The sequence below is a fragment of the Trachypithecus francoisi genome, unplaced genomic scaffold (genome assembly GCF_009764315.1).
Source record: "Trachypithecus francoisi isolate TF-2019V2 unplaced genomic scaffold, Tfra_2.0 Lachesis_group9, whole genome shotgun sequence".
NCBI lineage: Eukaryota > Metazoa > Chordata > Mammalia > Primates > Cercopithecidae > Trachypithecus > Trachypithecus francoisi.
The window spans coordinates 39,320,728-39,333,146 of record NW_022681474.1 but is presented as its reverse complement, the minus strand read 5'-3'; the positions used below and the strand labels follow the sequence as shown (position 1 = coordinate 39,333,146).

General features: G+C 50.8%; 1 protein-coding gene across 2 annotated transcripts in view; it reads left to right on the top strand.

The window, feature by feature from the left end:
- The window catches only part of DUPD1 (dual specificity phosphatase and pro isomerase domain containing 1), a 36,326-nt gene extending 27,778 nt beyond the window's left edge, over window positions 1-8,548 (top strand). For both annotated transcript variants that reach the window (XM_033209285.1, XM_033209286.1), the window contains 2 exons: window positions 1,411-1,631; window positions 7,731-8,548. In XM_033209285.1, coding sequence (XP_033065176.1) covers window positions 1,411-1,631; window positions 7,731-7,969 — 460 coding nt within the window. In that variant the 3' untranslated portion in view covers window positions 7,970-8,548. The remainder of the gene's footprint in view (window positions 1-1,410; window positions 1,632-7,730) is intronic.
- The last annotated feature ends 3,871 nt before the right edge of the window (window positions 8,549-12,419 follow it).

The window sequence follows — 12,419 nt, the reverse complement described above, 5'->3', positions numbered from 1 at the left end:
TTTATTCCTACCCCCATTCGTATCTGACCTTCCTGAGGGACCTTCACTAACCTGTTCACTTCTTTTGTTTTTTGAGACACAGTTTCACTCTGTCGCCCAGGCTGGAGTACAGTGGCTCACCACAACCTCCACCTCCTGGGTTCAAGCAATTCTTGTGCCTCAGCCTCCCAAGTAGCTAGGACTGCAGGCATGCACCACCACGCACGGCTATTTTTTTTTTTTTTTTTCATATTACTAGTAGAGACAGGGTTTTGCCATGTTGGCCAGTCTGGTCTCCAACTCCTGATCTCACGTGATTTGCCTGCCTCGGCCTCCCAAAGTGCTGGGATTACAGGCGTGAGCCATTGTGCTCAGCCTCTGTTCACTTCTTTACCATCAGTACCCAGCACAGTGCAAATAGATTGCAAATCATTATTTGGGGATGGATAATTGATTACAGGAAATAGACAATGCTTCCTGAAAGGCCTTTGTTGTCTCCAGCCTCCATACCTTAGATGGTGCTGTTTCCTTGGCTTGGCCGGTGCTTGCCTCCTTCTTCCCCTCCATCACCAAATGTTGACACTTGTAGTGACACAGGTCCCTCCCTGCCCCACCCCATAGGCAGGAAGAACCCATGTTTCCTCTGTCAGCCCATCTCCACCCCGGCCCCACCATGCTGCCTTCTGGTCGAGTCATACTCCAGAGCCATCTACTTCAAGAGGACTAAATTTACTGTTCCTGGAAATTCTTGCCTAGAAAGATAAAGCTGTAGCCCATTAAATAACTTCACTGCTGGCTTCAAGAACTTCCCTGCAATCAATTCAAACAATAGATGGCTGGAAAAGCCCTCCTTCTCAGAACAATGCTCTGCCCAGCTAGGTAACAGCTCCCCAAAGCAACACCTTCCCATTCACATCGTGCCAACGTGAATTTGTGAACTTTGCTCAATCCTAATCCAATCCTCTCATGGAAGGCCTTGCTTTAAACCATTCAGTTGAGCCTCCATCTCCAAACCCTAAAAACATCCGGCAGGTTCAGAGGAGAGGGTGGGTGAAGGCAGCCCTGATGAACAGGTTATTTTGGAGGGCTTTCAGGCAATTTGGCAGGTCCAGATCTGCGACCACGGTAGAGTCCAGCACCAGGCTCCACGGTATATAGTGAATTATGAAAGAACGAATGGACGAACGAATAGCTCAGCTCGCCTACCCCAGCCTCCACCCTGTCCTTTCTTGAGACAGCCGAGCCAGAATAACAAAACAGTGCAGGTGGCGTTAGGGGACCGGGTAAGAGCAGAGCTTTGGGACTTCATTTGCAATAACTAGTCCTTATTCTGGGAACTGGAATCCACGGCAGAAAGCGTGGGCGGCCTCTGAGTTTCCCCGCCCGGGGCAGGGCGCCGCGCGCCCACAGATTTCTCTCCCCTGCGCCCAGGGCGACGGCGCTGGACCGCTACCGGCTGCAGAAGGCGGGGTTCACGCACGTGCTGAACGCGGCCCATGGCCGCTGGAACGTGGACACCGGACCCGACTACTACCGTGACATGGACATCCAGTACCACGGCGTGGAAGCCGACGACCTGCCCACCTTCGACCTTAGTGTCTTCTTCTACCCGGCGGCCGCCTTCATCGACAGAGCGCTGCGCGACGACCACAGTAAGCGACCCGCGGCCCCGCCCCGCCCCGCCCGGATCGGCCCCGCTTGTAGTCTAGGCCCCGCCCCTCCCCGCCCCGCCCCGCCAAGGCTCCGCCCCTAGCCTAGGTTCCGTCCTTAGCCCAAGGTCTCCCTGCCCCAGGCCCAGGACGGAAGCGGGATGTACGCGTGCGAAATCGTTGTCTGTCGCAAAGCTAGGCCACTGGGGCTGCTTGTGGTCTACGGTAAAGGTCCGAGCCCCTGGAAGCTGTGAAGGTTTAAGGACCTGCACCACCGAGCGTGCTGCTGGCGGGGTTCGGACCTTGATTGCAGCTCTGGGGAATGGAAATAGGGCGTAAGAAAAAAAGGCCTTTTGGTCGGAGTCTTTGCTAAAGGACATTTGCCATCCTTCAAAAGGCGGAGGCCGTCTGGGAGCCCTCAAAGCTGGGACTACGGCCGGAGACAGTAATTGTGCCTGGGCCTGAACCCAACTCGTAGCCAAGGGCTTTGATGCCGTAAAACCCTCAGGGAGCTGACTTGAGTGGGAATCCATGGAGAGACCTTAAATTCTCCTGCCCACCATCCAAGTTCACAGACCGCCTTCTAGCCGCCATGTCCCCATTTACACTTAGCCTAGTGAGGCCTCCAGTAGAAAGCTGACAAGCTGAGCTTTACTGGCACGCTGCATTTGAGGTATAATTTGGGTTTTGCACTTCCAGCTTCCAAGTTTTCCCAGCGTTAATTATCCATCTTTTAAATCACAGTGCTAGTCTTTGTGCTCAGAATGCACTGCTGGTTACCCTAATCCAGCAAAGGCTACAAGGCTATCTTGGAGAGAAGGGCACAGCTTAGGGACGCATTGGGGGTAAGACAATATACAGTTATTGCTGCAGGGTGTACTTCAGTGGCATTCCACAGAGGCCAGAGGGACTTCAGCTCCCTAATCTGTGCTCTGACTTCAGCCCAATGTGTCACACACCCCTTTGTGGAGCCATCACATAATTCAGGGTATCCGGTTACTGAAAGCCTTTCTTGCCACAAGAGGTCAAGTCTCAGTGACTGACCAAACTGTCTGCTGCAGGAACTTGCAACCTGGGGCTGGGCCTAGGCCAGGTCTGCTGGACAGTATCAGACTTTCATGGACATCCCAAGGTGGCCCTGGCCCCACAGCCAACCATAGCCACCAACAGTTTGTCATTATTTTGGCTCAGAAAGCAATGTCACAATGAAAAAAACCCTTAGAGCTAACATGCTTGTATTAGAAGATGCCTCATTTCCAGGCCTTCCTTTTATGAGTCTATTTTTGAACCATCTTTTGTGCTGTGTACATTCTGGGTTTCCAAGCAGGATCAAAAAAGCAACTGAACTGAGTCATCACCACAAGGTAAAATTTGTCTCATAGTATTTGAAGTTAACTGAAAACATATTTGACATGAAAGAAACAAAGACTGCAACAACCTAATCCTTCCGTTTCTGTTTAATGCACTCACTTGCCATTACTATGTTTTAGACCTTACCCTTCATGGAAAGGGCCTGGCAGGCTTCGGAGAAGACGGGGCCGGGTTTACATTTCTGACACACAATTTACTAACGATGAGATTTCTCTGAGCCTTGGTTTCTCCATCCGGTGATAAAAATATTTACCTTCAGAGGTTATAATGAGGATCAGCAGTAATGCACATAAAGTGCTTAGCATAGAACCTGGCGGACAGCAGGCTCTCGGATGTATTTGATAAAGCATGGTCATATACCGTGAAGCATATAACCACGCCAGCATGTGCACATCATCATCGTAAAGTTTCCAATCCTCAAAGAAAATAAAAAAAGACATTCCAACTTTGAACTGTAAGATATACTTACATGAAAGCTTGTTTTAGGTTCCTGGCACTCAATTTTAGGGTCTGCCCCCACTGCCAAATCCAGAAAGAATCAGGGTCTCAAGTTGAAGCTTAGGCCTAGGCAGATGACAGAAAATTGTGAGGATGTGTCAGGCTGCTGTGGATCATGACTGTTAGACCAGGTGGCACCTAGCAAATGAAGGGCCAAGGGAGGAGAGTAGATACTAGGATCAGAGACTTTGAGGGGGGTAGAATGAATGGATAGGGGTGCCGGGACTCGATTGGATGGCTAGAGATGGGGAGCAGGACATGACCCCACTAGAGATGGCAGGGTAGGCTCTGCTCTCAGCGCCTTTGCACTGACATATCTAAAGAATTCAAGTCAGGGCTCAAGTGCTTACCCTGCAGAACCACGCAGAGTGTAAACAAATGAAGCTGGCTGCATGTACAGCAGGGGGGTGTGGGTAGGGGGCACTTGTGGCTAAGCAGAGAGCCCGGTACCCCCTTCGCAGGGGCACCTGCCACTCAGTCTCAGCTAATGCTTGTCTTATGAGAGTCCGTGCAAATGTGGGAGATCTGACTTTTCAGAAGTCTCCAATCTGGATTTTACTATAAAATCGCTTGATTTTTAGATCTTGGCAACAGATTGAAATTTCTTAAAATGCTGCAAAGGACAAACTAAAGCAACCCAGTGGCCATCAGGTTATAACCTGTGCCCTGAGTGGTCACAGCAACCAAACAAAATGGCCGCTAGCTTAGGAGCAGCAATACCATAGACTTCATACCCACTGGATGGCAGGTGCTCAGCCTACCTGCCACATGCAATGGATGGCCCAGTTGTGTCTAGGCAAGGGACACTGCTTAGCATTTTAGTGCCAGACCCAAGGGAAAACCAAGGGACACTGCTTGGCATTTTAGTGTCGGACCCACTTGTATGTTTCTTACACTCTGTGTAGGAGGTGTGGATAGATAGTCTGGCCAAAAAGCAAGGCATCACTCTTTGCTTCCTCTTGTCTATGTTCTTCGTTCTCATTGACTGGTTTCAGCCAAGTGTACACCATTTCCCCCACCTGGCTTCTCACAGCCAGTCTCTTTCACTCTTTTTAAAAACCATTCCTTGTGGAGCTGTACTGTGGCTGTAATCAGCCCCTGGGGCCCTCTCCCCACCCCATCCCTACCCTGACTTGACCCTTTAGAAAGAACTCCCCAGGCAACCTCAGTCACTCTTAAAATACCTCAGAGATAATCTAGTTCCCGGTCCTGCCCCAATAGCTGGGCAAACAGAGGCCCAGAGAAGCCAAGTGAGGTGCCCAGGGTCACAGAGCTAATCAGAGGCAGCGCCATCAGGACACCTGCCTACCAGCGGGGATTCCTTCTGTCACCGAGGCCTCACAGATGAGTCCTCTGCCCTTATTTTGAGCACCTGGTGACTTTGCTGTGTAAGAGGTCACCAAATATCATGGAGGGCGAGGCATGCCAGCTGGTTATAGGATCTGAAAAAACTGAACTTGTCACTCTTTATCAGAAAAAGAAGTCCTCACAAAATACTGTCACAGGAACCCCACTTGGGTTGCCTTAACTGCCCCTGATGCGGCATCCTCTGAGGTGAATTAGTGTGATTTTAATTTAATGAAGTCTTCTAAGAAACTCCAGGGCAAATGCCACGAGGTGCTTTAGTATCATGTCTTCTTTTGTCTGCTCTTTCTTGTTCTTAAACAGTCCATAGTCTGCTTTTGAAGGCATCTTAAAATCTATTATGAGGCCGAGCGCGGTGGCTTAAGCCTGTAATCCCAGCACTTTGGGAGGCTGAGACGGGCGGATCACGAAGTCAGGAGATCGAGACCATCCTGGCTAACACGGTGAAACCCCGTCTCTACTAAAAAATACAAAAAGCTAGCTGGGCGTGGTGGCGGGCGCCTGTAGTCCCAGCTACTCGAGAGGCTGAGGCAGGAGAATGGCATAAACCTGGGAGGCGGAGCTTGCAGTGAGCTGAAATCCGGCCACTGCACTCCAGCCTGGTGGACAGAGTGAGACTCCGTCTCAAAAAAAAAAAATCTATTATGGATAAGGGAGGTATGAATAAATAAATGAAGCCTGCTTTCAAGCAGGAGGTTGATTCTCTGGTGCTTCTAATAAGCTTTAACCAGACCAGATTTTCACTGTTTTGTTTTTGTCTTTGTTTTTTTGAGATGGAGTCTCACGCTGTCACCCAGGCTGGAGTGCAGTGGCGCGATCTCCACTCACTGCAACCTCCACCTCCTGGGTTCATATGATTCTCCTGTCTCAGCCTCCCGAGTAGCTGGGAGGTGCTCACCACCACAGCTGGTGAATTTTTGTATTTTTTAGTAGAGATGGGGTTTCACCATGTTGGCCAGTCTGGTCTCCAATTCCTGACCTCAAGTGATCCACCCGCCTTGGCATCCCGAAGTGCTGGGATTGGAGGCGTGAGCCACCACGCCCGGCCGATTTTCACTGTTTAAGGGTCTCCTGCCCTATCTCCCTCCAGCCCCAGCAGTTCATAATACACCTTGCACCTTTTTTCTCAGAACTTCCACACACCTAGAACCTCTTGGGAAGAAGTAAGGGCTCTACCGGAATTTCTTTGCAAGTTGCTAAGAAAGGCAGGTTCCCAGATAGTGCATGGGAGGTGGGCAGAGAGCATCTCCTGAAAGCAAGGAAGGAGTCTGCTTAGCAAGTAGCACACCTGGCTGGGGGACGGGCCATGGTGCAGGGTAACAGCCTTAGCCCATGTCTGATTTTCGTGACAGAGGCCTACCTTCCAGTCACTTCTAAAAGCATGCAGTTGAGGAGCAGTAGAGATTCTGGATTTGGGTTTTCTTTTCTTGAGGTGGGGTCTTGCTCTGTCACCCAGGCTGGAGTGTAATGGCGCAGTCTTGGCTCACTGCAACCTCTAACTCCTGGGTTCAAGCAATTCTCCTGCCTCAGCCTCCCTAGTAGCTGGGACTACAGGTGCACCACCACGACTGGCTAATTTTTGTGTAGAGACGGGGTTTTGCCATGTTGGCCAGGCTTTAACCACATGGGCTCCAGGTGCTCTGATTGGCTGTGAGAACATAACGACCTGCAAGCATAGGTATGCACTAGCTGCTGCTCTTCCTAAAGATGAGCTCTGGTCAGGCACGCCTCAAGGGCTCTGACTGTAGTCATGAAGAAAAATATCTGCAAGCATGAGAGGGGTGCTGATCTCTCCCACTATGTGCTCTGGCCAGGGGAACCCTTGGAGCTCTGACAGAATTTGGGAAATAAAAGCCAACTCAGGTATAGTGCTGGTCCCTGTGACTGTGAGAGATGTGCTCTGGCATGATGGGTCTCAGCTAATCTGACCACAAGAAGGAACAAAAGTGTTGCCTGGACCTTGATTCTTCTCAATGGGGCTGACTCCTCCAATGGTAACAGATGCGCGTTCACTGAGCTTGAACTTCCAACCTCAGGTGATCCGCCCACCTCGGCCTCCCAAAGTGCTGGGATTACAGGTGTGAGCCACCGCGCGCGGCCTCATGCCCTAGTCTTGAAAACAAAATTCAGCTCTTGGAGCTCCTACCGGAGCTGAGTTTCCTCTGTCCCTCCTCTTCCCCTTTCTCTCCCGCTCTCTCCACTTCCCCCTTTCCTCCCATTCCCCTCCACTTCCCCCTTTCCTCCCCCCTCCCTCTCCCTTCCAACTGTTTCTCCCCTTCCCCCTGCCACTTAACAGACGTGAGGCCCCCAAAAGGCTTAATGAACTACAGCTTTCATCTGTTTCAAGTATTGAGTCATGACAGAAAGAATTACCCTGTTTTCTGGGAGAGGAAGAAACACTTTGGTTATCAGCAGGGCTGGCCAGGGGCCCGGCAGCCTCCGGAAAGATCTGTGGGATTTGAATGCCAGGGGTAGACATTCATCCAGCTGGACACGTTCACACCCCAGGAGCACGGTCATGCCCGGGAGAACCTGGGACCAGCCTCCCTGAGACCCGAAACAGCAATCAAGAAGTGGGTGCTTGCTTTCTGGCCACGGTGCTCAGGGGAAAGGCAGCCCGGCCACACTGTAGGAGCTCAGCAGCCATTCATTAGCACAAATTGTGTTAAAATCGAGTTATTTACAGGGTTATTTGCCTTCTCAACAACCCTATGAAGAAGACACTGTTCTACAGAGGCAGCTGTGGGGCACAGTGCTGAGTCACTTGCTGTGGGCGAGAGGGTGACAGTCAGGATGGGAGTGGGCCCTACCTGTGCCCCCAACGCCTGCTCCTCAGTGTGGGTTTTCTCCTCCCCGCTTCTTCTGCAGGTAAGATCCTGGTTCACTGTGTCATGGGCCGCAGCCGGTCAGCCACCCTGGTCCTGGCCTACCTGATGATCCACAAGGACATGACCCTGGTGGACGCCATCCAGCAAGTAGCCAAGAACCGCTGCGTCCTCCCCAACCGGGGCTTTCTGAAGCAGCTCCGGGAGCTGGACAAGCAGCTGGTGCAGCAGAGGCGACAGGCCCAGCACCAGGACAGTGAGGGGGATGTCAGGGAACTGTAGGGCCCGACTCACCTGGCCAGCAGAGGCACTGGGGGACAGAGGGGAGAGGCACAACATAGCCCTGGCCTAGGACTCCAGATAAGGGACAGTTAAACCAAAGCTCGACTTTTTCCAAACCATCTTGTTCAACTTCCCCATGTGTGCTGGGGACAGGGAGGACCCAGAGTGGCCCCCGGGCAGAGCCAAGCACTCAGTCTCTCAGCAAAATGGGAGGGACGGGCTCCCGGCTCTGGGTCACAGAGGAGCATGCGACGCTGCACAAAGTCTCCCTGCTTTGCTTGTTTGTTTTGGTGAGAAGGAAGAGGGAAAGGATTTTAAAATGTGTAGGCATTATGTTGTGATTAAACGTTTGGCTTTGTCTGAAAGGAAATTCACGTTCTTATAAAAAGTATTTTAAAATAGAAATTGCTTTTCCAAGTACAGAACTGTACTGGGTGAGCAGTGTCACAGGAGCGCCCGCGTAGCCATGGAGGCTCCTTCCCAGCATCCTGTGTTTCTGTGGCATCCCCTGCACCCCGTTTGTCTTTTCAGTGGAACCCCCAGGCTCGCGCCACCATCTCTAGATGTGCTCCTCCAGCTGGGTGGGGAGGGGTCCTGAACCCCCGTACAGACGCCCCTGCTTCAGGCTTCCCCCACTTTTCTGAGGGACCCAGGGCTCCTCAGACTCTTAGCCAGGGCTGCCACTACTGAGAAAGATTTAATGAATTGTGGTGAATTTGGACAAGTAGGAGTTTGCCTTTCTATTTTTGGGGGAAAAAAGGGAGGAGACCCTCTCTAGCGGGGACCTCAGGGAGGCTCTTTTCACGTGGGTTCTAGTCAAAGCAACACGAGCTGGTTTTCAGGCATAGCAGAAAGTATTTGCAAATTGTTGTGTGCTGTGGAATGGGAGGATGGGGCAGCCAGGTAAGCTCAGGTGTGGAGTTTGCCTCCCCGAGAGCTAAGCCAGGCACCATGGCTGCGTGATTTCCACTCTGAAGGAGAAGACGGCAGCAGGCACGAAGCGGGTAGTGACAGCTTCCAGGGTCAGGAATCCCAAACCAGACAGAACCCAAAGAGACTTGCTGCTGTTGGAGATGCTGGCCGTCAAGGACCAGACACAGAAACGGCCTGGAGAAACCAGAATGTGATAAAGGCCTTCTAGGAAAAAACGAAAAGGGGCCTCGTTCTTCAGTTTGGTTGTGGTTTTCAGCAGAATGAAAGAGGAAGTTATTGATGGGTGGAGGAGAGGATCCAGGGCCTCAGCAGATGTGTAAGCCACCTGAGAGTCACCCTGTGACCTTTGGGGATATGCCCTGCTTTGTGCCCCTGTGGCTGGGCCTGGCTTCCTGGGACTGCCTCGAGTCTGCTCCGAGAGTCGTCTTGGCTCAGGAGGAGCCAAGACCCTCATGTTCACATGCACATGAGGCTTGGGAGGGCATCCCCGGGGACTCCCTCATGGTAAGAGCATTGGTCTTCTAATACATTTTGAAACCTGAAACATTGCAAAGGGGTTGCAAGGCAAAAAGGCAAAGATGATGCATAAACAGAAATGTGCAGTGAATTGGTGTGTCCTGGTGCTAAGATAGAAAAGGGGGACATGTTCCCTCTGAAAGTGCGACAGTCCTGAACTGGACAGAGATTGAGTGTATCAGTCACAACTCATGTGGCTGTGAGGGAGAGAGCAATACTGGGTGTGTGATGACTACAGATGATGGAATTGCTTAATGACTCATACTTGGGTGTGAGGGGACCATATTCCGGCTCTTGGGAAAGAGATGCAGGCCAAAAGGGACCTAGCGTCATAGTGGCCCCAACTTGGGCTTCCCCATCAGGATCCTGCTACCCCTGTCTGAACTCTCTTATTGCTTAGCTCTGATCTGTTCCATGTCCAGAGAGAAGTCAGTATTTCCATTTTAATGAATATTTACATTTAGATGAATTCATGTTGGGGAGGATAGAGCATCGCTAGGTGCATTGCTGGTGTTTCCTGAGCGCCCTACACCTTCCTCATGCTCTCATCTCTTTGTGGGACTCTGGGTCCTGCCGAAGGCAGCAGCAGCTGAGAATGGCAAAATTGCGGTTGTGGTCTCTTCTAGATGACTCCTGGGAGCCAGAGGCAGGAGAAAGGAGGAACAGAAGTTTTTGCAAAAGTGTTTCAAGTCTTCAGAAGTAAGATATGAAATATTTGTTTGGTTACCAAGTGCCTACTGAGAACATACCACATGCGAAAACCTGGGTTAGGGGCCAACAGGAAAAATGAAAATGCACATTGTGATAAAGCACAATGCAGGAAATAGGCATGGAGGTGGAGAAAAGTGGGGAATGGGAGAAACCCTCTTTAGGCGGGGTGGTCAAGGAAGACTTCTCTTAGACTTGAAGACACAAACCTTCCAAATGTGCTGGAGCATTCGAGGCTGAGGAACTGCCCATCATTGAGGCCGGAGCTGGTGGTTGAGAGTGGGAGTGGAAGGAGAGGGGTGGAGAGACTTGATTATATTCCAGGTGCACAGAAGATTCACTGAAAGGTTTTAAGCCAGTGTTTCAAGATCACTCTGGAAAGATCCTTTGGCTGAAGTATGGAGAACAGGTTGTAGGGAGTTAAGAAGTGAGGCAAGACCAGTTAGGAGGCTGTTGACAGGAAAGGAGGAGGTGGACTGGCCTGACAGCTCCAGGGGATTAGTATTCAAGATTATTTTGGAATTAACCCAGAAAATGGACAGGACCTGCCGAAATGGGGAGGGGAAATGAGGGTTAACTGATCTGGTTTCTCGGCAGTGCTTTATCACTGAGATGGGGTGGACCACAGCAGGAATGGAGGAGGAGTCAGAAATCACCAGTTCGGTTGTCATGCAGATGTACAAAAGGTGTCCCAGGTCACTTGATGTGGCATCTAAAGCTCAGAGGAATGTTCACAACTGGGGATGTAATTCTGGGTGTCACCTGCAGAGAGGTGGAATTTGAAGTCATCATACTAGATTAGACGATGAGAGAAAAGAGAGAAAATACTCCCGGCCCGAGTGTTGCAGAACATCAATGTTTATAGCTAAGCCTGGGTGGAGGAGGAAGGTCCAGGAAAGGGAACAAAGAAGGCAGAAGGAACGATGGAACCCTGGGTACAGAGAAATGGAAGGTGCTGCTTCATAATGTAACAGTACTTGTACTTTGAGTCTCTAAGATTGATTGTAGACCAAGGCTTGCTTGCAGCCACAAAGGGACCTGTATTTACATAGCACTTAACAGTTTTTACAGCAACATGCATTCATTAGCCAAGCCTTTAAATCAGGTGACAAATTAGGGCCTTTCAGAGTACAGTGTTCTAGAAAAAAAAGAGCTGGGATTTGGAAAGACCTGGGTTTGTTTCAGCTCACACATTTTAGCTGGGTGAGTTTGGGTAATTGATGTAGCTTAATCTGAGCCTCAACCTCCTGATCTGTACATTGGAAAGAATGGCCCCATTTCTTGCACAGGCTGGGTGTGTGGGAGGAGTTTGTGAAAGCTTTGTGACAATATTGTGAGTCATTACTTCTAAAACAGAATGTTAGTGAGGAAGGCGGATGCCCTCATACCTGGGCAGGCACCACTTGCAACTATTAAAAAGTGAGGCTGGCAACTGACCACCACTTGGTACGACTCTTCTAAATAACAGAACACAGTTACGATTTTAAACGATGTGGCCTGTTAATGAATCTCAATCTAATGGTGGATTTCAGCTTTGATGAATCCAAGTTCCTGTTTTGCCAACTGTTTTGCCAAATCGTGGGCGTCACATTCAGATGTGAACTGATTTCTCTAGTGAGAGTGGGTGAGGTGGAGGGCAGGGTGTTCTGAGGCCATCTCAGATCAGCAGTTTCCTTCCCATGCTAAGCCTTTCTGTTCCATCAAGGAATGTGGGGACTGGGGACAGCAGGGAAGCTCCCAGTCCTAGCTATGCTGCAGTCCTTAGGGAGCCTGGGCAACTGAAGTATCCCTGGGACTGTTCTTAGATTCAGGTTTGGCAGGTCTGGGGCAATGACTGGGACTCGTCCACAAGCTCCCTTAGAAGGCTGTTAGGCCGGCAGGGTATGGGAACCCAGACATCGCACAAACCACAAGGTGTGATTAGCAGGCCACGGCCAAAGGGAACACAGAGGGGAATCTCAGCCCCCAGAGAATCTTAACCCAAGAGGAAAGAGACAAAATATGTGACAGTTTCAGGTTGGGGCCCGTGGGGGGCTCTGTGTAGCTTCCCCATCAGATTGCTTGCAGGCCCCAACCCCACCTCCAGGGCTTGGGCAGCCTCTTGCCCGACGTGTGGCCCACTGGGCTGCCCAGTCCTTGGCCACTCCTGAATGGACGCAGTGTTGGATTTGTGCAGGCATAGACCACCACTTCCCACTCTGAGCATGTTTGAGAGGTTTCTTTTCCTACTAGCACAGCACCTTAAATGGATCTTTTCCCTTTGTGCCGATGGCCCCTGCAGACGTGTCTTCTT